This window comes from Gymnodraco acuticeps, unplaced genomic scaffold (assembly GCF_902827175.1).
Source record: "Gymnodraco acuticeps unplaced genomic scaffold, fGymAcu1.1, whole genome shotgun sequence".
Taxonomy (NCBI): domain Eukaryota; kingdom Metazoa; phylum Chordata; class Actinopteri; order Perciformes; family Bathydraconidae; genus Gymnodraco; species Gymnodraco acuticeps.
In genome coordinates, this window is record NW_022992126.1 from 2741560 (window position 1) to 2769324 (window position 27765).

The following is a 27765-nucleotide window of genomic DNA, read 5'->3' on the forward strand; positions in this document are numbered from 1 at the left end:
CTCCGTGGGGAGGGGAGGAGCATTAGTTTTGAACATTTCAGGTATTTAAAGCGGTTTTATTGTCAACAACGAGACATAATGTGCGTTTTAACGAACGTAACATAGGTAACATAAAGTTACATAGAAACCGACGTAGGCCTACGGAGGTTAACAACGCGGTCGGGAAAGGTTAACGGACAGAGACAGACAGGCAGCTGTTATTAACTGAACTACCGACACACCGGAGATTATAATGTTGCGTTAACACGGTGAGCGAGTTAGGTGAGTTTATTTTAAAGGTGTGAGTATTTATTTTGTATTGTTTCACAAAATGTAGAGACGCAACCCTCAGGCCGTTTTAAGCTCACAGCCACAGAGCAGTTTTTGGTGTGCTCCTCTATCACCCCCCTTTAGCCCAAACTTCCATGTAATGTTTGTACATTGGTGTTTAATTAGCATAATTAAAAAACACATCTTATTTTCAACGCAATGACCTGCTCTGCTTCGACCTATATTTGCCATTTTACTTATTTTCTATCAGGCCTCATTTAATACCAGTGCGTTTTTGGCTTCAGGACGGGAGCTTTTTAACAGCCATCTCTTTAACATGACACAATGGTATAATGGGTACATTTGCAGTAAGCACCATTTTTTAAATCTATGTTTTGTTCTTTAATACCATCAAAATCTTGAATACAACAATTTCGGTTTTTATGCATTTCCTTTGTCTTGTGTTTTTGGCAGTTGCTGCTTCCAAGCTTGGCCTTGTTAATAAAACCTGAGGTGGTTTCATTTCTCTGCTGTTCTCTAAGTTGTGCCCTGTCAGGGCAGGAGGGGAGATTGTCTTGCCCAGCCTGGCGAACAAAGGTCGTCGTTTTTCTGAAAGAAGGAGCATGGCATGCAGAGATAAGATGAGCTCTCGCTCAAATTATTGCAAAGCAGATACCTAAAGAGTCAAGCGGCCAAGGCCTGAAACACTCACTCACATGTTGTGCCCCCAGTAACTCTGGGCAACATGGACAAACCCTCTCTAATGAGCTGAAGGATATGTGGGTTTGAAAAAAGGAAACAAAATTAACATGGACACATTAAATAGTAGGGTGCCACAAAGACTCATTTCTTGGCCAAAATCATAAAAGTTCTTGCCTTAACTGCAAATTCTGCACAGACCTCAATGCCTGTGTTATGATGTTGTATAATTTTGCATTTGGTCCAGTTTATGATTATAATAGGCTGGCAGTGAGGAGATTTACTTAAGTGATTTCATAAAGAGGGATTTTTTTTATGGATTACGTATTTCATACAAATAGTATTTGCTTAAATATATGGATTAATTTGTAGTCTAATGATAGATATCAGCTTTTCATCCTCTTTGTGTTATATAAAGAGTTAAGTGGAGTTATTTCACAGAAACAAATGTTGCAGAGCTAGACCTACAGATGTGCTGTTTTAAATGGACAGAAGGGGTTTTGGATTTCCCTGATAGAGATCTTGGTTAATAACCGTATAGCCTGTCAGTAACGGCACGATTATATTACAGGAAGTCACTGTAAAATCTTGGCACATATCACTCCTTTTCTTTGTCTGCGGCCCATGCACCAAAAACTCTTAATCCCTTCAGTCTTTTCAAATAAGCGACACACACCTCCGTTATTATTCTTCAAAAACAAACACACACATCCTCTTTAATTCCATCTCCTCGTGTTCCTTTTGCCCACATTTTTTTTGCCTACTCTCATTCCCACAATGTTCTTGGTTCAGTGTGGCTGTGTGAGGCAGGCGTATGTTAGTATGAACAATCGGCACCCGGCCCGGCTCGGCCTGGTCCAGATGGGGTCTGCACCCCCCTAGCAATAGCGGGGACGAGCCAGTCAGTCAGTCAGTCAGTCAGTCAGCCATCCAGCTAGCCAGCGAGTTACCCACCCGGATAGCCAACCAGTCATTCACCCAGCCAGTCATGTCGCCTCTCAGCCAACCGAACAGCCAGCTCGCCAGCCAGTCAGTGGAGCAGCCAGTCGCCGGGCGGCGGGTCCTCTGTCAGACTCTGACAGAGGAGCAGGCCAGGCTAAATCTGACGGTCCTGGGAGCCAACCAGAGGACTCTGGCCTTTGTAGGGCGTTCACACAGACAGCCTGTCCCGCTGCACAGCAGGGGGCTTCAACCCACAATCAAATGGCCGGGCCCTCAACTTTGCCACATGACAAGTTAGCTTTTTGTGGCTGCCCATTGCCGAGATTCCAGTTTGGACAATGTCTCTATAATTCCCCATGGACTAATTTGGACAGCATAAATGAGCAAATCTTTTTTATTTGGAAGAATGACATTTAAATGCACTTCTAATGAAAAGAGGGGTCTATACTTATTTCATATATACATCAGAATATATTGAATTGATCCTTGGTGAGAGCCTTTGTCTCCGAAATATTTCTCCCATGGTGCACTGGGCACAGTTTTTCCCTCTGAGGTCATGTGGGTCAGCCAATGATGATGAGACAATGCACTTGCCAGGGCAGCTATACAGTGCTGTGCTCCCTCACTTTCTGCTGCTGCTCAATCCCAATCATGTGTCATTGTGTACTTCATAATGCAACACGATGGAAATATCGGCAATTTACTGGCTGCAGTAGGAAACTATAATTCTTTTTTCGCGCTTACAAAGACCAGCGTATCTGAATCTGAATGCATTAGACTAAGCTTTGTGAATTACAGGGAAGTTGTATAGCCTGTTTTAGACGGTTTTAATATCCGCTTGCCTTGCGTTGTTAAACGGCTTAACATGTATAGGCTACTTACATGAAGCTGTCCACCACAGCATTTTCAGTTGTCATTGTCCACCAAATCCTGTCTCTCACCCACAAATGGGATTGCTCTCTAATTTGGTAACTAAAACTTTTAATGTGTTTCTGTGTCTGTGCTGTTGGAGCTTTTAAAGTGGAGTAACCAAAACAATGGGGGATAGAAGGGGCCAGTTTGGAAGTGAGGGTGCATTTTGAAACAGGAGAGCATGTTTTTGGATGGTATTTTTTGTTGGGGGGGTGACGGGCATTTTCTTCCCCCTCCTCTCTTTGTTTGTGTGTTAAATCCAGGAGCAGCTGCTGGTCTCAGGGTCTAGTGGGATTTTGGGCCTGTGTTTTCTCATGCCATCCCATGCCAAGGTGGTGTAACGCGAGCAGAGAGAGGGGTGTTTCTGGAGGGGGAGGGCGGCGGTTTGTGTGTGTGTGTGGGGGGGAGGGGGGGATGCAGTTGGAGAGCGAGCTGGTTTGTTGGGATGGCTGTGACCACGCTGGTGACGGAGGCGATGAAGAGGGGGGGGGGGGGCTGGCGACCGTAGGGGGCATTAGGAGGCAGGTGCTGTCTGGATAGGATGCATGTAAAATTAATATCCTCTGGACTTTGCCTTCGCACTAGATTGGAACTTGTCTATTTGGCTAATGACGTGCCTTCTGCCTGCACCACACACAGTCCCCGTCTCTCCCCCTCCCTCCTTCTCTCTCTCTCTCCACTACCAGTCTACCAACCATCCACCCCCCCACCGCTTTGCTTCTCCCTCTGCCATCTCTCTCTTCCCTCCCTTTCAGCGCTGGGAGCGTGCGTATTGGCTGGGCTGTTTGAGACTCGGTGCCAAATAGGTGGGCCCTCTGCATGTTGGCACAGACTCAGTCAATGGTTAGAGAAGGAAAGTGGAGAGGAAGAGAGACACAGAGTTGGAGAGAAAGAGGGGGGAAAAAGAAGCTGCACTCGGGTTTGCCAGCGGTCGTGCACACTCTTCCAACATTGATTCGGTCCTCTTGTTTTGTTTTTTTCTCTTCTTCTTCTCCTCCGTCCGCAACCCCAGCTCTCTCTCTCTCTCTCTCTCTCCCTCTCTCTGCGAGTCTTATGCAGACCTCACAGAATTGAACCAATAGCACGCGTCGCTTTGCCAAGCATTTTTTGTTGTTTTGTTTGTCAAAACAAACTAGGGGGCTTGTTGAAGTTTTTGATAATTTTGTAAATATTTGCAGCAATATCTGTTTTGTGCGTGCGCGTCCAGCTCTTTTTGAAAGGTCCTTTAGACAGAGAGATTGCTGAACTTCTCCACGTTCTCCTTCTGTTGTGCTCTTGAACAGCAGCTCTCCTGCTACAGTACCTCCTGTGTTCCTGTGCTGGTATTACACTGCGCCCCCTTGGCCTGTCTCCTCTTTCTCAGCTTTTCCCCCCCTACGGCTTTTATTGGACAGTTTCTCAGCTTCTCTTTTTGCTTAATTTTTTTCCCTCAGTCTTTTGTTTTCTAATATATGCAGCATCACTTCAGCGCCTTTTGAATCACCAATCCAGTTGTTGTCCTCGTGGTGCATTAGGTTTCTTTACAATCGGCGGGTGAATTTATGATGAGAGAGCAAAATGGTAACTACTATGTTAATGTTGTTTTATTGCCATATGTTTTATGGAAGTTATTGATCCTTTTTGTGCAGACGCATTTATGTTATTTATGGACAAATATTTAAATTTTAATAATTTCAATTTAGTTGGGAGTTCTCTAACATTATTACGAGTTGCATATATTATATATTGCAGTTTATGTAGTCAGTCAGCATTAGGTTTTAAAAATAGTTTTTACTTTACGGATGTAGATATTAAATACATTATTTTTCTTAAACAATATGAAATGTATTTGTTACAATTTTGCAATATTTATTTAATACGAACACGTTTATGTGTTTATGTAGGTACACAAATATTTCCACTGTTATTTGAAGAAGATACATCATTTCCATTTCTCCACTTTTACCTCTTTCTCAGTTTTGAGTTATTGTTTTGTAAAGTGTGTCCTTCAATGTGATGTGTGTGTGTGTGTTGAGAGTGAAATGCATCTCTGTCACATCTCTCTCTCTCTCTCTCTCTCGCTCTCGCTCTCTCTCTCTCTCTCTCTCTCTCTCTCTCTCTCCTCCTCTCTCTCTCCCGCACCTCTCGCTCATTCTCTCCCTCCGCTCGTACAGAGCAGGCGCCGCTCCTCCATGCTGCGTGCCGGTGCTAACTGCCTCTCTTCTCTCTTCCCTTCCTCACCCCCACTCCCTCTCTCCCCATCCTTCTCTCCCCCATTCTCTCCCTCTCTCTCCACTGCCTCCTCCTGCTTCCACCCCTCCTCCCTCTCCTGCTCCACCTTCCCCCCTACCTCCTCCCTCATCCAGGATGAATTCCACCCCTTCATCGAGGCCCTGCTGCCCCATGTCCGCGCCTTCGCCTACACCTGGTTCAACCTGCAGGCCCGCAAGCGCAAATACTTCAAGAAGCACGAGAAGCGCATGTCCAAGGAGGAAGAGCGCGCAGTGAAAGACGAGCTGCTGGGGGAGAAGCCAGAGATCAAGCAGAAGTGGGCCTCGCGCCTGCTGGCCAAGCTCCGCAAGGACATCCGGCCCGAGTTCCGTGAGGACTTTGTGCTCTCCATCACGGGGAAAAAGCCCCCCTGCTGCGTGCTGTCCAACCCCGACCAGAAGGGCAAGATCCGTCGTATCGACTGCCTGCGCCAGGCCGACAAGGTGTGGCGGCTGGACCTGGTGATGGTCATCCTGTTCAAGGGCAGCCCCCTGGAGAGCACGGACGGGGAGCGGCTGGTCAAGTCTCCACAGTGCACCAACCCTGGCCTGTGCGTCCAGCCGCACCACATCGGAGTGTCCGTCAAGGAGCTGGACCTCTACCTGGCCTACTTCGTCCACACGCCAGGTATGTGGCCAATTGGATACTTGACACTAATAAAGGGAGGGATGCCAACACATAAACACTCGTCATACATGCCCGTGTGCATGTGCATATAGATGAGCACAAATATTTGCATTGTCACAAACACAGAAAAACACATTACACACAAACACTGGTTTGTGTGACACATAATTAAATATAGGTATTGACGGAAATTAGAATAAATAAAGATAAGTGTATTAGTGTCTGAAACACATTTAAAAAGTGTTTGAATTATACATGACACAAATTATATTTATATATTATTATTATTTTACCATTTTGAATGTAGGTAAATTAACATTATTAATTTAAATAAATAAAGCAAACATGTAACCCTGAGAAACAAAAAACCCTTCTTGCTTTTATTTCCGTGTGCAAACGACAAATTGTTTCGCTTTTTGTCTTTTCATAGTTGTCCTTCTGTTTCCTGGTATTTGTTTACATGACAACATAGTATCAACAGTAATAAAAAGAATATGTGTGTGTCAAGGGCATTCAGCCAACATGCTCTGGCAAGTACGAGTTCATTTTTCAGGCATTTGCGGCTTCATATTGAGCATGTATTTCGTGTTTTTTTTATAGGAAGGAATTTGCATGCCTGTGTGTGTTTTCTATGAGCTGATCACCACTGTCAAAATGTGTGTTTTTGTGCGATGAGTGAGACTCGCTGTTTATAAAATTGTACTCAGTCTGTCGAAGTGTATGTGCCACGATAAGGCCATTGTAGCCAGGCATCGTCATTTGGCCACTGCCCAGGTGCCGTGTGTGTGTGTGTGTGTGTGTGTGTGTGTGTGTGTGTGTGTGTGTGTGTGTGTGTGTGAGTGAGATAGCAGAGCCGCAAGTCTCCTGCTCTCAGGCCGCAGGCTGCTGCCGCCTTCACCGTCTGCCTGAACGCGAGCACCACGTTGGACCTGGCTGCCAAACACACACACTCACACACACAAAACGCCAGTGCTCACAGACAGCCAGTACTATTGCAGCCACCTTCACACCCATACACACATACAAACACAGCTAAATAAAGATACACACATTTGATATTCAAAAAAGAGAAACAACTCTTGTCATCTTAGTAGCGCACTTTCACACGCAGAGCCAAACACGGTTTTAGTCACGATTGCGTACACACACCCACACAGCACACACACTAGGCCAAGGACTATCATAGATACAGTTTGATACAGCCAAACATTGTTGTATCTCAGCCACCATCGTGGATACACACACTCACACTCGGGCCAAACATCACTGTAGCCTCCAGTGCGCGTACTCTGCACCCACAGCCAAAAACACTGGCTGTGTTGTCGTCTTTCCCCCACATTGCAAAGAACACTGTCACAGCAGCCACACACACGCACACATGAAACACATTTCATAGCCAAATACACACTACGCCACCATTTGCTGGCTACGTATACATACAAACACACGCTCATGACCTAATATTATCTCAGCTGGAATGTTATGGAAATTTCAAACAGTGACTCAACTTACACACACATACAGTACAGAATATGCTGTATATACATACAGCATATTCCAGTCACTGCCCGAATACACACCCTTACTCTCTGCCTGGGCTTTACCTTAAGGTACCCGCTAACAAGACTGAAGCCAAATGCTATCACAGCCGTCCCTGTCTCTCTCTCCCTTTCTCTCCGCTTCTCTCTCTCTCTCTGACATGCACAAAACCTCGGTCCAGGCCAAACACCTCACTCGTCCCGAGCCAAAACCCTGGCAGCAGCTCCAGTTTGTTGGTCTATCTGTGGCGGTGAAAAACTGTAGGTAGCGGGCAGTCCTGACGTTGTCTGATAAATGTTCTCTCAAATATTATTATTACATTTCATTTTAAAATGTATTTATTTTGTATCGACTTCGTTTTCGCACAATAACTGAATGCTGCTGCCAAAAAACACGATTTCATAACGACTTATTGTGGATTCTGGGTCAGTGAGTGGTGTTTATGGGATTTAGTAACATATCTGCAGAGAACTGTTTTTGCTCAGTTTAATAATAAAATGTACTGTTAAACATTATTTATCTTGTAAATCATAGTCTCGTATAACAGTAAATTATAGTATTTACTTTGACAACTTAGCCCGGTGAAAGCTGCAAATTAATAAACACACCTAATCTAGTAAGGTGTATGGAATTTGTATGAAAATGTTTTGGTATTTAATATATATATTATAAAGTGTCGTTTTTTTTAAATAAAATTTAAGAGGTGAAAATGGTTTTCCCTTTTATGCTGGATAAAGAAATAAAACACTCAACCTAAAAACAGAAAATATTTTATTGTGGTATCATATTACATATAAACTACTATATTTTACAAAATAAAAAACTTGTGAGTGATAGTGCCTCTATATAAATAGTAGGCATAGTATTAGTGAAAAGATATTGTATTTACATTTGTTTATATGTACTGTTAAACAGAAAACACAAACTGTGAACTCATGAATCATTTATTTGTTAACTTTCCAGCTTTCAGTGTGTGGCTTCGCACCGTCGCTACTGTACTTTGGTTTACAGCAGTACAGTAAAACACATGGCTGCTTGGAGGCGCTGCCCAGTGCACCACCCATTTATAATATGGACTTACTGCGCGCTCTCTCTTATCTTATCTGGCAAACACAGTGTGCCTCGGTACTTTTATCTGCCTCCAAAGAGCCCATGCTCGGTTTAAGTCCTGTCTGGAGAGACACTCTGGGGTCTGCAGGCAGAGCAAGAGAGCGGGACAGAGGGAGAGACAAAGGGCAGCCAACTGTCTGCAAACCTGTCATAAGGTCACCACTGTCACCACACTTGGCTTTAATTCACTTCTAAGTAGCAAATGCTTATTTTTGTTGGCATAAAAAAGGCCTGCATTCATGTGTCACATTTATCGGTTGGAGTGATGAGTGGTTACATTTTTTGCCTCAGTCGCGCTGTGAATGACAAGATGTGCTCATTGTTTGTTTTTGTTTGGTTCGCGTTTTGTCGGTCTTTAGCATCTCTGTCTTCCTCGCTCCTCTTTGATCCCATGCACACTTTTGTTTTGTCTCCTTAAACATCGCCCTCATTGTTGCTCTCACAGAGGTAAAGCCTCTGCTGATCTCTTTTGTTTATATTGTTGGAGACCGAGAGAGAGAGAGAGAGGGAGAGAGAGAGTGTGTTGGAAAGGAGAAGAGGCTGCGATAGTGATTGTTCTGTTTGGCAGCGCCCGAGCCCCGTTGGTGTGGGAAGAAGAGAAAGACGTCTTGTGTTTTGTTTATGACAGAGTGGCAAAAGCTGCCACAGGGAATCTCTGGGCTTGCCGTCAGGCTTTCTCAGGCTGTTCTGCAGCCAGCCAGCCTTTGAGATCCTCTCTGTTACGGAGCATAACACACTGCAGCCGTAACAGAACAAACCACGCTGCCACAATACACAGCCATCTCCCCCTGCTTTTCAGGCACCTCAGATAAAGGGCAACAACCCATACAGAGGGCCTCGTCTTTGAACATTGTAACCAACATACTGGCAGAGAATAGAGGAGAGGGGAAGAGTGGTTGTGTGGTGCGCTGGAGTGAGTAGTGCTTTATTTGTAGTATTTTATCAAGAGTGATTGAACGGAGATAGCCAAAGGTATGCCTTATCTGCTTATCTTCTTCTGTAATGCATTTGTGGAGAGATCCTTTAGCTGCTTTTCCTATTGGACTATTTGATTTATAAACTGTGCTATTTTAGCTTAAACTCAGCCCATTTCTGATGTATTCAATGTTGGAAAAATAGAAGATTAAGGGAAAAAAACATTTGTGAGGTCCAAAGTTAGCCCAGTGCACTCAGTAATTTTATTTGCTTCATTCTTGCTGCTTTTTCTTCGCTTTTTTTCTTTTGTACGCGGTAAGTGTGATCATGAAAAGATGTTTCAAATGTGTTTCCAATCAAAAGTGCAGTACAGGAAATTTGCAGTCACTCCGAAGGAGGTGTGAAATGTGCTCGCCGTGCCATTTCTGCCATGACCGCTCGCCACACTCCACGCTTTACGGTGCCAGATCCCGCCTCCCTCTCGCTATAGCAATAGTCATGCCTTGGACGGCGCTGTGAGAAAGCCCGGAGAAAACCTAGTGCTGCAGCCGGCCCCACGGCAACTCGCTGACCACAGGAAGGATTCACAAATTAAAAAAAACTTGTGTCCATCACTTATGAAAACTCCCAGAGTATTCTGGATTTATGGGGGGAAAGACCAGAAATATGAAGAAAGAAGGGAGAAAAGTATATATGACATGGTTGGTGAGAAAGAGAGGCTCCTGACAGTCATGGCTGACATGATAAATCGTTTGCTACATGATAAAAGTTGACAGGATACTCTGATGGATTCTACAGGTTCCCACTTCTCCATGGCTCAGTATTCCTTTTTTTCTGTGAAAATAATCTGCTCTTAATTACTTCCTGGATCTCTTCTCCAGCTCCCATTACATCATGAGGTTTGACTGGACTGTCCTTGTGTGTAAGTGTTTTTGTTTGTGTCTGTGTGAGCACATCTTAGGATGACCCTCAGCAGTGAAGTAAGGATTGAGTTTTGATTAAATGAAATCACAGAGGGAGTCGGTCAGGTCTGAGGCTTTTGTATTGTGTGTGGTGGGAACGGGGCCCACGCCGGCTAAGAAAAGCTCTCCGCATGCAGAGCGGCTTTGGCATCAGCAAATGTTCGCCGGTGTCTCTCATTTATCCAGGCCTGCGTCATCGTCTTCTGCGCGTCTCTTTCTCTCTGTCTGGCGTCAGGAGCATGTCGAGGTGGCTACGTATCAAATCTGAAGGGTTAAGATAGAGGGAGAGCCCCGTCACATTAGAGAGACAGAGTGAGAGGGAGTCTTCTCACACTATTCTTGGCTTCGGAAAAAAGTCTGTGTATTTGGATAGCTAATGGTATCAGGCTAGCCAAAGCCCTGTTGTGTGCTCATTCACTCCAAAGCTTGCACACACACGCATACACACACACAGTCGCGAGGCTAACGTTGGGGTGTCACAGACGTACATAGAACAGTCCAAAACCGCAGGGTCTACACTTATCTCATGAGACCACGATGACACGAGCAGACCTGAGGGAATACAAAAAAAACACAACAAAGGCAAGTGAAAGACAATGTTGTTATGTTTGGTCTTCCATTAAATTGACCAGTGAAAACTGGCATGCTCCGTGATACGGTGCCTTTGTCCTAGAAACAGCTCCCTGCTTTTTGGGGTTTTTACATAACGATCATAAGCCTCCGTTTCTTTGGCTGTGTCTGCCTCAGGAGAGCGTTAAACCCCAGAAAATATCTGGTCCACCCGCATCTGTTTCCTTTTGTGTGAAGAGTGTTAGTGTTAGGAGATATGAGGTAAACAGATTATTCCAGTGAAATCGGGAGGCCATCATCGTGCTGGAACAAACACACGAGGCAGTTTGCACTATGTGGCTGCTTTTATCAGTTTTTCTCCGCTCCCTTCTTACTTTATGAATGAACTCAGCCGTCAGAGTTTTCCTGTGTTTTAATCAGGATAAATGTTTAATTGTAAAGGCATCACAGGTAGAAAAGCATAAGCATTGACATCGATATACTTCAGCTTTGTATTCTGTGGTTCTTCAGGATAAAAGACAGTTTCAAATTAATAACTGCCGATGCTTTTTTATTACTAATGGTGCAGATTAATTTTGTACTTCACGTCTTCCTTGCTTGTGTAGTCGTTTTTCTCTGACACAACATTTGTCAGTGTATTGTGAGACTCTCATTGTATTCATACATAATTAAGCTACATTAAATTAATTTGTCAAAATATATTATGGTATTCTAAAATATATCTTTATTATTTAAAAAAATAAATACGATAGTGTAATGAATCATTATGGGAACTAATATAGGTCGTTATCACTTACTACTGAACCCAGTCTAATACCTACTGTCAAGATGTAACTACATAATAAAATACAATAAAACACATTTAAAGATAGTCAAATAAAAATGGGTTTACACGAAGATAAGCACGCAGCAATAAAAACAGCATTCTTTACCGAAGCTGAGAAAGCTTCTTTTTTTTAACGTTTTTTTATTCAGAAAAAAATCCTAGAAAGCAAAAAAAAGGGAGAGAAAGGAAGAGAAGAAAAGAAAGAGGTTATTGAGAAAACAGAGAGTCAGAAGCAGCGAGGGGGTGGTATTGTCTGAATTAATACTGTGTCTTCCCAGTGCCGGGTCTCTTTTCAGGCTTTTGTAGCGGCGCCAACCATGAAATGTGTCTGTCCCCAAAAACCATATACCCACTCAGGAGGGTTTCCCGACCTCAGAGAGAAGGAGGAGGAGAAGGAGCAAGAGAGAGAGGGCAGTGGCTAATGCTCACTGTCAGGCAGGCCAGCCAGAGCGGAGGGAGAGCCAGGGAACATGCCTTATTCACCGGGCTGCACTCACAGCGAGGCCCTGGCATCGGCTGCTAAGTCTGGCTAACAACGGCACACAACACAGACATAGTCATGCTATAACGAGAGTCACACTACCGTGTATTCAATTCAAAGCACCAATTTCTCTTGTTTTTGATGTTTCTAATTTAGTTTTTCACATCAAGTTTCCTTTCCTATAATAAGTGGCCTTGAGTTTTTAGTGCTGAATAAAAAATGAAGGCAACAACCTCTATTTCATTTAATTTTGCACATGTGGGTTGAAGAATAAAGAAATGATTATGTGGGCGAGTTTAACGCTGATGTTCAGAAAGTGAGAGGAGTTGTGTTGTCGGCCGTTTTTGGCACGATGCTATCTCTGTATGGAAGACGCCAAATGTTCATACACAGTCCTTGCCAACCTCCTCCCTCTGATCCTCGCTTTCTTCTCTTTTCTTTCTTTCACTTGTTCCCCTTTTCTTTTATTCCTCTTTAGGGTTCAAATGAATGCCCTCCCCTAGCCTCATTAGCACCCTGGACTCCTGTTTGCTGCTACAGAAAAATGTATAATAACTTGTAAGCACAAACATTTTAGTGCTCAATAGGACCATTATCCTTGTTTTTCATGAAAGCAGGCCATCATGAGCCTTGACTGAATTGTCTTTCTTTTTTCAATTCTCTGATGTTTCTTTCATTCAGTATGGAAAGATGTCTTGCCATTAGACATTTGGTTGATCTATCAGCAGGATCCTTTCCTTTTAACGGTATCTTTACATTTCACATTTCACAGGCTTTTCGATTTCTTTTAGATAACATTTTATCTGTAGAAGCATTCTAAGATTGAGGCTTGATTGCAGTTTAGTTTTAAATTTGTTTTGCGTATATGTATTGCATTCAAGATTTTGAAGATTTTGAATTGTTTTAATTTGACCATTAAGTCACTTATTTGTTCTGGTTACAACATTACACTTTACAGGTGGCACCAGATTTTTTAATGTTGTTTTAAAAAACAGTGGTTTCGCAGCAGGCCACTCGTTCTTGGGAGACAACCTTGATGAGGGGCATCATTTGGTGTTCCTTACACCGTGAGAAGGAGAGCAGTTTAGAGAAGACAGAAAGTGGGGTGGGGGAGCGAGTGAGCTGAGAAGCACAACAGAATGCAGAGAATCAAATTTGGCATGCGTCTGTGTAAGCGAGTAAGCTTCAAATCAGTTTGGACACAGATCTAGGACACTAGACGGAAAGAAGAAAGCAGGATGAAACGGGATAGGGAACGACATGGGATTGAGAAGGGGGGGTAGAGTGTATATGTGTTTGTGTGTTTAGGGGATGGGGGGGGTGTAGCTAAGTAGAGGATGAGATGGAGGGGGTTTGTGGGTGAGGTTTAGGGGGTGAGGAGGGAGGAGAGTGTTTGGTAGAGTGTCCCTCAATGACGACTTGAAAAACAGGCCGGTAAATAAATGGAGTGGCAGTAAACAAGGCTCGGCGCTTCATCAAAAGACTCCATTCATCTGTGAACAGGAGAGTCTCTCTTTTCTCTGAGGAGACAGAGAAACGGACCCACTGACGAGAGGACGGCGCTTGTGTAGATAACAGGATGACTTTGGAGTGGGAACGGTGTTGGTGTGTGTGTTGGTTCAGGAGTTTGAGGGGGAGCGAAGCAGGTGGGAGGTGGACAAAGTCTTAACGAGTGGAGTAAGGTGGGGGTGGAGATAGTGTGTCTTTATCCAGCATGGATTCAAGGAAGGATTGTGTTTTTGGGGGTTCAAATTGTGGGATAGACCGATGACAGTACGTGTTTGTGGGCCTAGTACAAAGCGTTGTAGGGGGTGGTGTGTTTTTGGCAAGGCTTATGTGCGTGACAGCACAGGCGTGCATGTGTGTGAGAGAGTGCATATGTGCATATGTCTCCGTCTGCTCATTATACATGGTTATTTTTTCCAGACCTAGTGCTATGCTCTATTTTGCATGATTTACGGTCTTATGAGCCAAGCAGCAGGTCTTTTTTATGAGACAGAGAGAGAGGGAGTTTGGAAGGAGCACAGTGTTGGGGTCTCAGGGACACCGTGGTGAACCGGCCACAGCAAGGTGCCGCGCAACGCTTCCTGCTTCAGCAGCTCATAATTCACCCTGTCAGCCGGTCAGCCAAGAGAGCCAGGTGTACACCAAGTGCTATAAAGTCCTTTTGTGCATTTCCGTCATGCAAACTTTTTAATTAGGAGGAGATTAATTTATGAATATAAAGATCAGGTTTAAGTCACCTCCAACCACTTAGTGAATTCTGAGACTACATCTGAAAGAGTAGGGCAGAGAAGCCAAGCCAAAGTGGCGTCTTTTAAAAGCTTTAATTCATCCTATATTTATTCGTCACACTTTAGCATCAATGTTAACAACTCTTACTTCTTTTTAACTTGCCTAAAATCATTTAGGAACACATCTTGTTAATAGCAATGACCTTGTGGTATAAAATATGAGATGTGCATCTGTCATTTTAGCTGATCTGACAGCTGAGCCTTGTACTTTTTAATTACAACTTGAGAGCAGAAGAAGACATACATTCATCTTGTCATTCACAGAGCCAAGAGACTCTTTTAAAAGCCTTTTGTGTAGGTTATCAGCAGCATCCAGAACACATACTCGCTCCATTTGTCTGTTGCTGCCAGTCTTTTATATGTTATCAATGATGTGATTTTAGTGTCCTACCGTTGATATATCTTTATCGAAACAGGTCTTTTTTTTTTTTTAATGTTACCACTCTAGAAGCACAGGACTGATTTTAATGTTGCCATAGTACTCCCCCCCCTTTCCTTCTCTCTTTCCTCTGCCTTGCCACCCCAAAGTCCCCCTCCCTCGCCCGCCGCCTGCTCCCCTCACGTTTATTGGACCCAAATTTGGCTGGCACCATGGCAACCAAGGCTCCCAGGGAACTTTGCCTGGGTAGAATCCAAGGTGCCTCCAGGGTGGCACTGACTGCCGTTGTCTGTGTCACCGGGCTGTCGCCGTGGCAGGTTGCTGCGGCGACAAGGCCAGCCTGGCTCGCGTTGGGAGTGCTAGCTTGCTAACCTCCGTTGACTACCTACCAGCTGACATGACCCGCCATATCCGGTGACATTAGCCTCCGCTTCCACTGCTGCAAGCCTCGGCGACTGCAGCACGGGGGAAGCAGGGGAAGCATTTCACCAGCACGCATATTGATGTGGCATGGCAGGGTGCCCAACGCTGCCTCCCACATGAGAGAACACAGGAGAGAGAAAGACAGCATAGAGATGCATTTTCAATGTATAATATATGAGCGTATATATATTTCGAACAATGCCGTTCTTCTGCGGTGTGTAAATATTCAGCTGCACACTTTCGGCTTCGAATGTCTAGCCAAAACGAACAATATTTAAATGCATGATTATTATGATGTGTATAGCACTGTGAGGCAATATGGTTTTATGACTGATGCTGAATATTATCAGTAGACCAACAACGGTAACGAGTTATGGAATTACCTCAAGATGGCTAATTATTTTTATTGGGTTCCTCTAAGACTTTTTTCTCCATATTTTGTATTTATTTGCGCTTTTTCCAAATACCATAGACTCCTATGCAAAACCTAGAGTACATGATCTCATTGCATGGATTGACACCTTGAGCCGGTTCAGTGGGATCCATGTTTCGCTCATCTTTACCTTTAACCTTCTCTAACTCGGCTTTCCTGTTGTGGCACAGTGAGCAATGAAGACTGGAGCTGCTGACTTAGAGCATCTTCACACTATGTCTTTCCAATTTACCCTGTCTCAATCTCACAAAGAGATCCCAAAAGTTCTCAAAATCAGCAATTAAAGCTGTACATAGTTTCTATATTTAGGCAGTGCTTTGATTTTCTTCAGTGCAAATAATCTGCGGCCCAGCTTTTTTTGTGTGACACGCCAATAATGAGTTGGAGGTTTAGTCATAGATAAGTATTGCAGGCTGCCATGGTGCACCCAGCTTTATTGTCTAATTAAAAGTAAATACAGCCTTCCCTCAGAAAATAAAAGTGGTTTTTCATTGTGAATGGAATTAAAGAAAGTTATTCCACTTTTTATTTTCTCATATTATCAATACAAACTTATGTAAAGGCAACACTCTTCCTGCAACTGAAGGAGACTACTACTGAAAGTCTTCTGCTCTCTATACAATATATTCTGGGTCCTCACTGCACAGAGGGAGGGCAACACATCAACTCTGCAGGGAAGGAATGGATATCTCCTCTCTCTGCTTTCTTAGGCTATGAGTCACTATCCGTAATTGGTCATGGGCTAATCACGGCTACATTAGGTTTTCTAGTAGCTTTACAATTTGCCTTGGCTTCAGATTTTGCTTCAGATCTTATGGAAAGTTTAGTTATGGAAAGTTCACTCACAACTTTTAATTCTCAGACATTTTAACCTCTTCTTTTCCTGTGTTATGTTCCCTCTTTTTGTGAGGACAAAGTTAGTTTTTCTTCCTAAGTGAGTTCAGCCCGTGGCAGGGAGACAATGGATTCGTCATGCGAGGTGTGTAAGGAGATATGGTGTGTGATCCATGACGGTGCTGGCGGCAGTGCTGCTGTTGCACGCTCTGTGCTGCCAGCCAGTGTAAAGAGGCCAGACGTAGAAAGTTGAACAGAGGGAGAAAAGTTTGAGACTACATAGTTTGGAACGACATCATTGGAGACCTCATAAGCAGGAGATGGAGAACTCCTAAGTTGTTCCATCACTGTTTGTCTCTCTTTTTTCTCTAGTCTCTCTGTGTTCCTCATGACCTAAAATTGGGGGTTAGATTGAGGATAGTGACGGACTAATGAGCCCCCTTTCCTGCAATTACCCTCCTCTCCTGTTCTCTCCGTTTCCCTCTCCCTCTCAAATCCTCTCTTTAGCTTTGTCTTGTTCATTTTCTCTTTCAATCTAATCATTCTGTTTCCCTCTCCCCCTGTTCTCTGTTCTGCCGTCTTTTGCCGTCTTTCCCCTTTTAGAAAGTAACAGTAAATCAAGATGGCACTTCATCTTTAAGAGCAAAATGATGGTCAATTAGAGAAATGTGGTCCTAATTTGGGGTAGATTACTATCTGAGATGTTGGATGGAAATGCTGTTTGTTAATAAAGACAAAATGCTGAGCAGTGTTCCCTTTCCCTTTGTTCCCTTCTTTGTTTTCATTTGATTGGATGTTTTTTTGGCCTTCTCTCCACTTGGGTTTAAAATTGTTTTCTTTTTCCATCATGTCTTCTCTCTTATGCTATCTGAATCACAATTTCTCAGAATCAAGAGTACTATTTTTATTATATGTAATGAGGTTTGGAAAGTTGGTTTTCCTCAAACGCTGCATGTATACGTCTTGGTAGTTGGCATATTGGCAGTGAATGGTTGATTTCTTTCCACGCACTCATTTTGTGGGTTCAAACTGCCTCTTAACCCCAGGAGGACTTTTGTATATGTGTATTACCGTGTTCAACTGGAGGTGTGCATGAAAAAGAACATGATTTATTTTCCTTTCATGGATCCTGGCTGCTGTTTTTGTTTAGTTTGGTTGCTAACCTAGCCTGCTGTGTCTTTCTCTGCACTGCAAGCTGGCCATGAAATGAAGCAGAATTGTCAAGGGTTCGGTTGCCCTTGCTGCTTTTGATTTCTCTGGCGCGATGTATCCATACAGACAACCCCCCTTAACTGCGAAAGTCTCCTCAGGACAACAGATGTCTTAGTCTCTGTAGTAAAGCAAAGTGGAATTAAAACTGTTGTATGAGATAACATATAGAGTTGATTTGATAGAAAAATAAATTCACGATCGGCACCAGGGATTTAAATAAGAGTGTGTGGATTACTGAGTCAGGTTAAAGCTGCGGTGGTCGGCAAGCACCCAACCTGTTTAAGTGGCCTTAACATGACACTGAATCCCTAGCAGCTCCAGAGGTGCTACTTTGTAACCAACCCTGACCTCTAACCCCGCTGAGCATGGCAACTAGAGTAAAGAATTTTGACAGGGGATCAATGAGGTATCACATCACTAGAAGCTCCTAGCGTAGCACCATGCTCTTTGGATGGTAAATGTCTTGCTCAGGTGCTAATGGGATGCTACCTCTTAGCCTATTGCCAAACTGCTTCACATCCTATCCCCTAGGCCTGTGCCCAAGTAAAAGTCACTCTGGATGCTAAATCCTTGCCTCGTGCCCCATGCTTACAAGTTGCAATCTAGGCTGATCCCTGTTAATACAGTGGGTCATGGTCAGCCTAAGATCTAGCAATCAGCTGCCCTCCATGTGGCCTGGTGTTCTTGCAAGTGACAGTCAGAGAGACAGAAGTATGAAGAAGATGAATGAGGTGCTGAGTTCTGACTGTATGTGACACATGTGTGTGGGTGTTGTTGATTAAAAGTTGTTGTTGTAATTGCGCGGCTTAAAATGCCAGGTGGCGGATGTATCCCGCTAATCCCCTATCTAATTTCGAGGTCCAGGGGTGAAGCTCTTAATCCGAAAAGCACACACACACTCACTCATAGTCTTGCAAACACAGATACACATATGCACATACACTCTGTCCACGTTGATAATTGTCTGCTCGCAAAGTTTTGAAATTCTCAGGAACCTTTTTTTTTTTAAGACTTCAAATAATGTGTTGTAAGTAAGGCAATACATGTGCAACACACACACATAAACATGTTTAACGTCACAAGTTTGACCATACCCGGCAGATGCCCTTTTATCTGTTTGTTTTTCTTGATGGGCTGAGCATCTGTGTGCGGCCTTATGGCCATGTTTATGTTGGATAGCTTTAGTTGATGATGCATACTGTCCTCGTAAAAACAATCCTGCACCACATGATTGCATGTAAGTCATACCATTCTCTCTCTCTCTCTTTTGTTTATTTGTATGACTTCAGCGGTTAACAGGGTTGTTGCTGCTGCACTTGAGCCATATAAAGGTACACTTGAGATAGAGGAAAGTGTCACAGTGACAGGCAGATAAGAGGTTTGGCTAGCTGCTCCACCCTTTACCTCAGTTCACCCTGCTCCGCTCCGCTCTACTGTGTGTGGGTCAACCACACACTGCACACAGTGGATGGTTACATTATAACAGGGAGGCCTATTTTGGCAAGGGGTAAGGGGCTGTTACTGTATAATAGTCATCTCTCGTTTATTTCCCTTGGACTTTAGCTCGCACATCTGAAGTTTCTTTTGCAGCAACTTTTGCATTTAGCTTTGACTTCATTCACAGTTTACAATTAGAATAGCTTTAATGTTTTACTCAGGGTATGTTCAGGGTTACACTTTATTGTGTGAAAATGTTATGAAGATGTACAGCCTTAATAAGGATATATTTGTATTTTCTTCATTCAGTAACAGGATTGTTTTGCCCTCCACAACCTGTTGATAACTTTTCTTTTGCTGACTATATTCAGCACATTAGAGTTCAGTACGTAGTCTTCTTTCCTTTTTCTCTCCCTCAGCCTTCTGCCTCTCGTGGCAGGTGTGGCAGCCATGTGTTTGAGCTATGTGTAGTAGTTTACAGCCCAAGCTAAGAGGGGGAGGAAGGAGGGAGGCAAGCAGGGAGGGAGGGAGGAACCGCATTGCCCCGGGCGTAGGGTCATCTCAGGTGAAATGTCTCTCTGGGCATGTGGGCGTGGCCTCAAAAACAAGAGGGAGGAGTCAGAGGAAGACTGTTGACACACTACAAGATAGATAGAAAGTTTGTTATATGAGGAGTGAACTGTATTGTGTGATGTCATTTTCATCTTTATTATTTAGCTTTAGTGTATAAGGACTTAGCCCGCAGGAATGAGAGTCTGGAGAATGAGAGAAAGAAGGAAAGAAGGGGGTGGGCGACAGGGGAATAACTCCTTCTGGCCCCTGGCTGTACTGGATGTAGACGGAGTTCCTAATAAAGGAGAAATATGCATCTGAGTGATACATTGAGTGAGCACGACAGTGTGAATTCAGTGAGATGTGTGTTCATATTTGGAGCACTGAGAAAGGTGCCTCAATAGGGGACCTCTGTCGGAAAAAGGGGAAACGTTCTGGAGAAACTTTTAGCAAGAAGGAAGGAGAGAAAATAAACCAAGGCTGGCGGGTTGGGGGGTTGACAGATGATTTCCCAAGTTCAGATATTTAAAAAAAAAAAGGGCGGAGAAATTATTGAGAGGAAGGGAGTGAAAGAGCGAAACGGAGAGAAAAGTGGGGAGGTGGCAATAGAGAGAAATAAAGAGAGGCTGCAGAGAGATAGGAGGATCGAAGAGAAAGAGAGAGACCTTCTTTGCAGGGCGGGTTTCCTGAGGTCACAGCACTGAATATCACAGAGGAATGTGGAATGCTGAATTGCTGCCAAGGCAAACACACCGGCCGCGCCACCGCCGCCCCCTATGGCTGTCAAGGGCTGCTTTATATACACACATAGACACAAAAACGCAGTCATATATGTGCATGAGCATATATATATATATATATATATATATATATACATTACAGTCATACAGAATGCACACCCAGAGTGGATATGCTGCACAGAGCTCGCATAAACCTGCAGAAACTTCCATGCTGTCAGCACCTGCAGAAGAAGTACTTTTTTGTAACTGTAGCTGGTGATCAGAGGAGACCAAGTTAAGTCTCTTTCAACTGCAGTTCTCCCCAGCCATGATTACTCCACTGGGATTTTCTTGTTCCCAAATGAGTGTTATTCAGATATGTTTTCGTTAGTGTGTGTGTGTGTGTTTGTGTGGTGTGTGTGTGTGTGTGTGTGTGTGTGTGTGTGTGTGTGTGTGTGTGTGTGTGTGTGTGTGTGTGTGTGTGTGTGTGTGTGTGTGTGTGTGTGTGTGTGTGTGTGTGTGTGTGTGTGTGTGTGTGTGTGTGTGTGTGTGTGTGTGTGTGTGTGTATAGAAGGAACATTATAATGGACCGTGACAGCATAGCTGAAATGCAGGGAGCTGTAAGTTATTACAGCTGTGAATCACACACACACACGCACACACACACACACACATACACACATACACACACAATACGCACATGTATAGACATGCGCATGTACACTTACACACAGATTGAATGAGTCATTTACTGCAGGTTGGACAAACATGTTAAAACACACTCGCACATACACTGATCCGGTGACTCATACACACATGCTAAACCAGTATTTGATGTTTTGTCAAGGACTTAGGTTATTCCCGCCGTCGGCTAAATATAAATGCATGAGATATAGAGGAGAGATCACCTTTGAAGAATTCAAATACAAATGATGAAAAGAGACAGAAGTGCTCATCTAAGGGCCAAGAAAGTCTTTCAGTAGTTCACTCTGTTCGTACCAAAGTCAAATGAGAAACATTTTGAACATATGCAGTTGATTGAAACAAGGAGGCACAGACAGTCAGGACAGGTTCAACGGGATGAAGGTTGGGCTGCACCACAGAAGAAGACGCACAGTGAGAAACGATGTGAACGTGTGTGTATGTGTCCAAGTGATTTACTTGTGGGCCTGCTCACTGGTCCCTATAAAAGCTAACGAGACAAATTGCTATGTCTCTATCCATGGTTGTTTTTCTAGCTGTTGTAAATTTAGAGGCTGGAGTGTGCATCCCAAACTTTTCCTTTTGTGTGTGGGTGTGTCTGACTGTGTCTTTTCTCTCCTACTCCGCCACCCTCCCTCTGTATCGGAGCACGCCAGGGTCAGGGGTCACAACAGCTGAGCAACTCCGTCGTTCTTTGATGTGGTTCGCTACACAGATGCGTGCACACACACACTCATGTAGCACACACGCACACACATCACCAAGGTCAAGTCAAGACAAACAGCACTCACACTTAAGACCTTGTGCCTCCGTTTGCTCTCTCTCAAGGCGCTGACAGCCAAGGAGAAAAAACAAGGTTGCTGTGCTGGTGTCTGTGCTTTGATGTGCTCTCATGTTTGCCACATGCACATTAGTAGGTTTGGACAGGTCATGGATGTACAGTGTGTGTGTAGAGCACCTCTATATATTCTGTAGATAGATAATGAGAGGTAACTGTAAACACCCAGCAAGAAAAGCTCATGTAGCATTAATTGGAACTTCCCATCCCAGTTTGAGGCTTTAAGAGTACCATGATCTAATACCTGAACATAATACATCAACATTTGTAGCAAAACTAAACATCTCTTATCAATAAAGACATTTACTATTTGGTTAGGAGAGCGAACCTTATGTATATGTGCAACAAGGCTGTCCTTTTCTACCAGTAAGCTCATTGATTTTTGGGCAGGCTTAATCTCATGTTGTTATTGCATCAAAAGGACGACCTATCACTAGAGATGTGAACCAGATTACTCGAAAAACGTTGTCCTTTATTAAAAAATAAAATAATTGGGGACATGAAATTGGTACATTTAGGAGATTTTGTTCTACAAAGACTCTTTCCTACAACACTTTATGTTTTGTGTTTGAGGCTATCTGTCATTTTCTAAAAGTAGGCACTCGGTGTGCTTTTGTTCACACCACAGGAGTTTAAATGAGCTCATTTCATTTGCGCAAGTGTTAGGTATGCACACACATGTATTTGTTTATGCGGCGGCTCACACATGTACAGCCAGCATGCATGTGTGTGTTTTTCATTCTGTCCACACCGTGTCATCTCCCTGTGTCCCTCTGTTCTTTCCCTCCTTCCCTCACTCTTCGCTGTGCAGTGGGGAGAGGCAGGCCCGGAGTCAAAAGTGCAAGTGTGCCGCTTGGCTGATGAGTCACAGAGAGGCAGCTTTCCCCCCACTGTTTGTAAATATGTGGTTACCCTAATTGAACGCAGCTCCAGTTCCCAACAACTTTCATTTCTTCTTTGTGTGTGTCTGTGTATGCGCTGCCACAGCTGGAGCAGTCGGAGACTCATGGTACTGATACACACCACTGTGCAAAAATCACACACACATGATAAGTTAACACATAACACAAATCCACAGGTTGTCATACACACCTGGGATCCAAAAGGTTATTGTGATGAAGAGAGTGTAGAATATCTTTCTACACCCTCACACACACAAACACTTACACACACAGAGGGATTTTAACTTCTCTCCATAATTACAGGCTGTGAGATCCCAGTCTAAAGGCTGTGGTTTGGCTGGCCCTCCTCTCCCTCCATTAAGACACTAAGCAGCGTGTATCACTCAGCACTTGGACTACTCCTCTCCAAAGGTGGCAGCAGGGGGCCAATAACTTGCACTCTCGCATGACATACGTACGTAGAGGTGTTAGTGAGGTTTTCCTTCAGGGCAAGGTGTGGGTGGCACTTATATTGCTACTGCCAACCGTCCGTTTCATCTCATACTTTTTACTCGATTAAACTTCACACTAAACTACATTTTGTTAATTTACTGTAGAAAACTCACTTCGGTGCCCTAAGATATGTTTCTAAACTTATACTAAACTAAACCTTTAAGACTTCCAAATGTGAATCTTCTTAAAATGTAATTTACTGATAAGCAGTACCACATGCTGTCATTTGCTATTTTGACCTTTTGATCCAAACATGCCTCAGTTAATCTGCCTGTGTTATCACTGCAGACCCAGAAGTACCCTTTTTTTAGATTAATCTCACTCAACCTCTTACATTTTCTTCCCTTACCATACCAACACAAACATAGTATTTTTACGTTTAGGTCCCTAAATAGTTTGAATTGAACTAATTAGATTATGTCCTCCTTCACAAGCCCAGCAGCACCTTGTACAGAATTAGAATTATTTTATTATCCTATTTCGATTTCTCCACCTGTTTTTTTCCCGCAGTCCTGTCTTAACTTCCCTTAATGATCCATGAGCCTTTCAGTAAACAAACATTTAAAGCATTTTCCACAGATTTAAGCTAATTGACGTCATCCCGTGCAAATCTAGAAGGTGGTCTGCGATGGCAAATCCTATATCATTTCTCCCTTCATCTTTTAAACTTTGGCTTATGGAAATATAGTCGCTCTACCTTTCTTTAATTAACTGTATGAGAAGTTTCTTTCATAAACTTTAATGGTGTTTGATGTTTCTTCTATTAAACATGTTTAAGACTCGTAGATTCAGCCTCAATCTTCAAGAAATGTACTATTTCTCTGCAAAACAAAATATAACACTTTATTTCAGTACACGTATTTCATCACAGTAATCAGTGCATGCATGTGGTTGTAAAGGATGATATTGAAACAACATATCCACACATCCTGTACATACACATTTAATTAAGCTCTTTCGACTTCCTGATCCTTCATGACTCCTGTACTTTGGATTCAAGAGCTTAGGCTGTCTCCTGTGTGTCATCTGTACCCATCATTAGACTCTAACTCCTTTGTACTTAATTCAAATTTGATTTGATTCACCTAAGTTGACTTTTTCCCCCCAATCAAACCTTTGGGGTCAGGCCACGTCCAGCTCAAGCATGGGTTTGATCTCCCTTTGACCCTGCACACCCTGAATGACCAGCCATATTAGCTTTAGACTCTCCAGCCTGGCCTGCTTTTGTTAATGGCTGATTAATCGACTGGTGACAGTATCAGAGCTCCCCTCAGTCCCAAAGCAGCTTAGCCTCTCCGGGGCACAGCCAGAACACCCTGTGATTGTGTGTGCGTGTTGCACATGTGTGGATAATGTTATGTATAGTAGCCTTCCCCATCCAAAAGTACATGAAAGAATGAATTGTACCCACTGTGTGACACTGATGATGCCATTCCATTTACAAGGAAAGCACTGTGCTTGAGTCTGCAATATGATTAGTGGCAGATGATGGAAAAGAAATATGGACGGACGAGTTAGTGACTGAGGGAAACAGATGCAGCTGTGCAGACACACTCAAATTAGCACACATACAACCCCACAACAATAAACACAGTGTAAATCCACTTGGGGCTTACAAGTCCACTTATAGTGGGTCAACTTGAATAATGTCAGCTGCAGATCCTGCACTGATCCTGCTGCCCTTCCACACTGCCTCACGGTGCATATTTGAGAGAACTGTTATGAAAAGGATGCAATGTGCAATGCATGGAGCATGTCTATGTGAGAGTAACACACATAGTGTCTGCAGAACCTTGCCTTTTTTAAGTGCGCAGCTAGCTGGAGTAAATCCTAGAATTTGTTCTGAATCGGGCAGCAATTTTTAAACTAATAGTGACCCCAAGAAAGGAAAACCAATCACGATTACCCCTTGTTTGTTGAACCTCAGAAGTGTTGTTTTGACGGTTGAACATGGCCGACATGAGAGAGTAGCAGCAACGTGAGGAGCAGAGCTTTCTGTGTCTACCTGTTTTTGTACAAGTGTGGACGAGTGAAGGAGTAGCTTGTCTGAATGAGTAATGACACTATGATATTGACTTTAATCACATCTGTTTATGTGATTTCATCCCCCCTCCATTCCATTCCCATTGGACCTCCCCTAGTTCTTGGAATAGGCCGAAGCCTGGACTGCCAAAAATGATCTCTTGTTTGCTGCTATTTACTTAAATCTGTCAAAGAGGCACTGTTGGAGCCCATGCTGTTATGCTGCTCCCTTTTGCCCGATGTGGATGTGTGTCTGCAAAGCACACAAGGAATTGCCATGTGTTTAATGTTCTATACTGTTCTCTCAGTTGTGTGTGAGAGTCAGACGTATCTAGGCATCCCTGGCCAGTGGATACACACGCACACATAAACACAGACACGCAGACACGCAGACAAAACCAGAGCCAGCCAGCCAGAGAGTGTGAGACGCCTCAATATCTCTCAGTGAGTAGAAACCTGGCAGAGGCTCTCAGGGTTCATCTCAACGTCTCTCTGTGTGAGACCGGAGGCTTGTGGAAAAAAATACAGAATATAACATGCGCATGCACACACAGCGTCCTGGAGAAGTGAAAAAGTGGCAGACAGGGGTGTTGGGGGGGTGAAGGGGTTTATGTGGTTTGGATGTTTGCCTTTGTCAGATGAGGGATGTCATTTTTCCCTCCCACTTTATGAATGACGAGGGAAGGAGAGAGTGATTGGTCAAAGAGCATGCGAGGTGAAAGGATGCCAGGCAGATGTCAGCTCTCACCTTCCCTCCCTTTTTCTTCATCTTCTGAGCTTTCCTCTGTCTCTGTCTCCGTCCCTCCTCATCATTTCTCCTAACCTCTTACCATCATCTTTTCTCTTTCACTTTGGGGTCTGGAGGCATCACAGACCGCTCCCAGCTGGAAAGGGGTCTCAGAGCATCCAGGGATATATCAGTTATTATTAAACCTGCTCTCCGATTGCCAAATACCTCATCATCACTCATGTGTATACACTCACAAACACACACTTACATGCACATATACACACACACCACCTGGCAGAGGGAAGCAACCGCCTTTCTCACAGAAGATAGACATTCAAAAAGAAGAACAAAAAATACCCTTCTGATTAGAAGTTGAGGGAGGGGATTGTCGTAAATCTTCCCCTGTGTGATGGCAAAATGGTAAACACATGTCAAAGCTGTCTTCTCACAGTGCAAAGCTTGCAAAGCGCCTTTTTGGAAGTCTTCTATGTTACAATAATAATTCCACCACACAGCGGCCCGCAATCCTTATACTTATCCAAACTATGACATGTACAATCAATCACAAACTCATTAAATGCCAATAGTCTTTGATGAGTGTGTTATAAAACATCACTCCTTTACTCTGCTTTAGTGCAGACATTTGATACTGCTTAAACAAAAATGATATTTCAATTCATGATAGTGCAAAAGGAGTTTATTTATTATAAACTACCATTAGATTTTTTATGTTGAGGCAACATTTCAAACCCCAGATGTTCATATATGAAACAGCAGATTTTAATTGCTTTTATTTAGTCCAGATATTTTTGTCATAATCATTTTGGTTTTAGACTATATTGCTTCCCCCTCAGCTTTCCACTATTCTTTGTCTCGTCTGCAAACACTCACTCAAATTCAAGATAGCAGAGCCTGTTTTACTGCCATTATAAGAAAGATAATTTGCTACCATTTTTTTTTAGGACAGGATGAAAAACAACTTCCACGGAAAATGAGAATGCATCCAACACAGTACACCGTTTAATGTTTTTGTTAAATAAATGGAGCTGTTTTAGTTGATCAGATTAACGGTTAATTTTAGGATTTATAATAATCCGTATTACAAGTTCATGTTCTGAAATTGAACTTGAACTTTAGCCTGAACCTGAACCAGAGCTTCAACGGGTCAAAGCCAGTCGGCAGTCTCCCCTCCCCCAATAACTTGTAGCTCTCTCTTTTTCTCTTTCCCCCCTGTCCCCCCCCCTCAGTGTTGGGATTAAGGAGCGGTGGCGGCATCAAAGACCTGTCACCACAAGAGTTAATGGAGCATCACACGTGTACACACACACACACACACACACACACACACACACACACACACACATATGAGAGACAGGTCCTGCAACTTGAGATGGGGGCATTTGGAGATTTGGGATGGGGGTATTAACAGCATAGAAAGGAAACAGAGAATATTACAGAAGGGGTTATAGTGCAGGGTAAAAAAAGCATGCGTGAAAATGAAATGTTACCGTGCAGTTTTGAATAAGCCCATGCGTGTGAGTGTGCATTTGGGAAAAAGCTGGAGCAAAGAGAGGCCATGTTTAGAGGTCAAACCCTTCAAGAGTACATGGGGGAAGTTTGTAGTCCTAAGGAGGAATGAAGAAAGGCACTTGTTCAACACGAAGCCTAATGTCATGCTTACTTACACTTCAAACTGAAAGTCTGCGCTCTCACA

At 43.5% G+C, this 27765-nt stretch overlaps 1 protein-coding gene across 10 annotated transcripts in view; it reads left to right on the forward strand.

Moving 5' to 3' along the window:
* Positions 1-27765, forward strand: part of nfixb (nuclear factor I/Xb) — a 92974-nt gene that overhangs the window by 17775 nt on the left and 47434 nt on the right. For 9 of the 10 annotated variants that reach the window (XM_034203375.1, XM_034203379.1, XM_034203380.1 and 6 more), the window contains exon 2: positions 5148-5679. In XM_034203375.1, coding sequence (XP_034059266.1) covers positions 5148-5679 — 532 coding nt within the window. Of the gene's footprint in view, positions 1-3679; positions 4363-5147; positions 5680-27765 lie in introns of those variants that run through there. The other variant, XM_034203376.1, reaches the window with a different exon arrangement.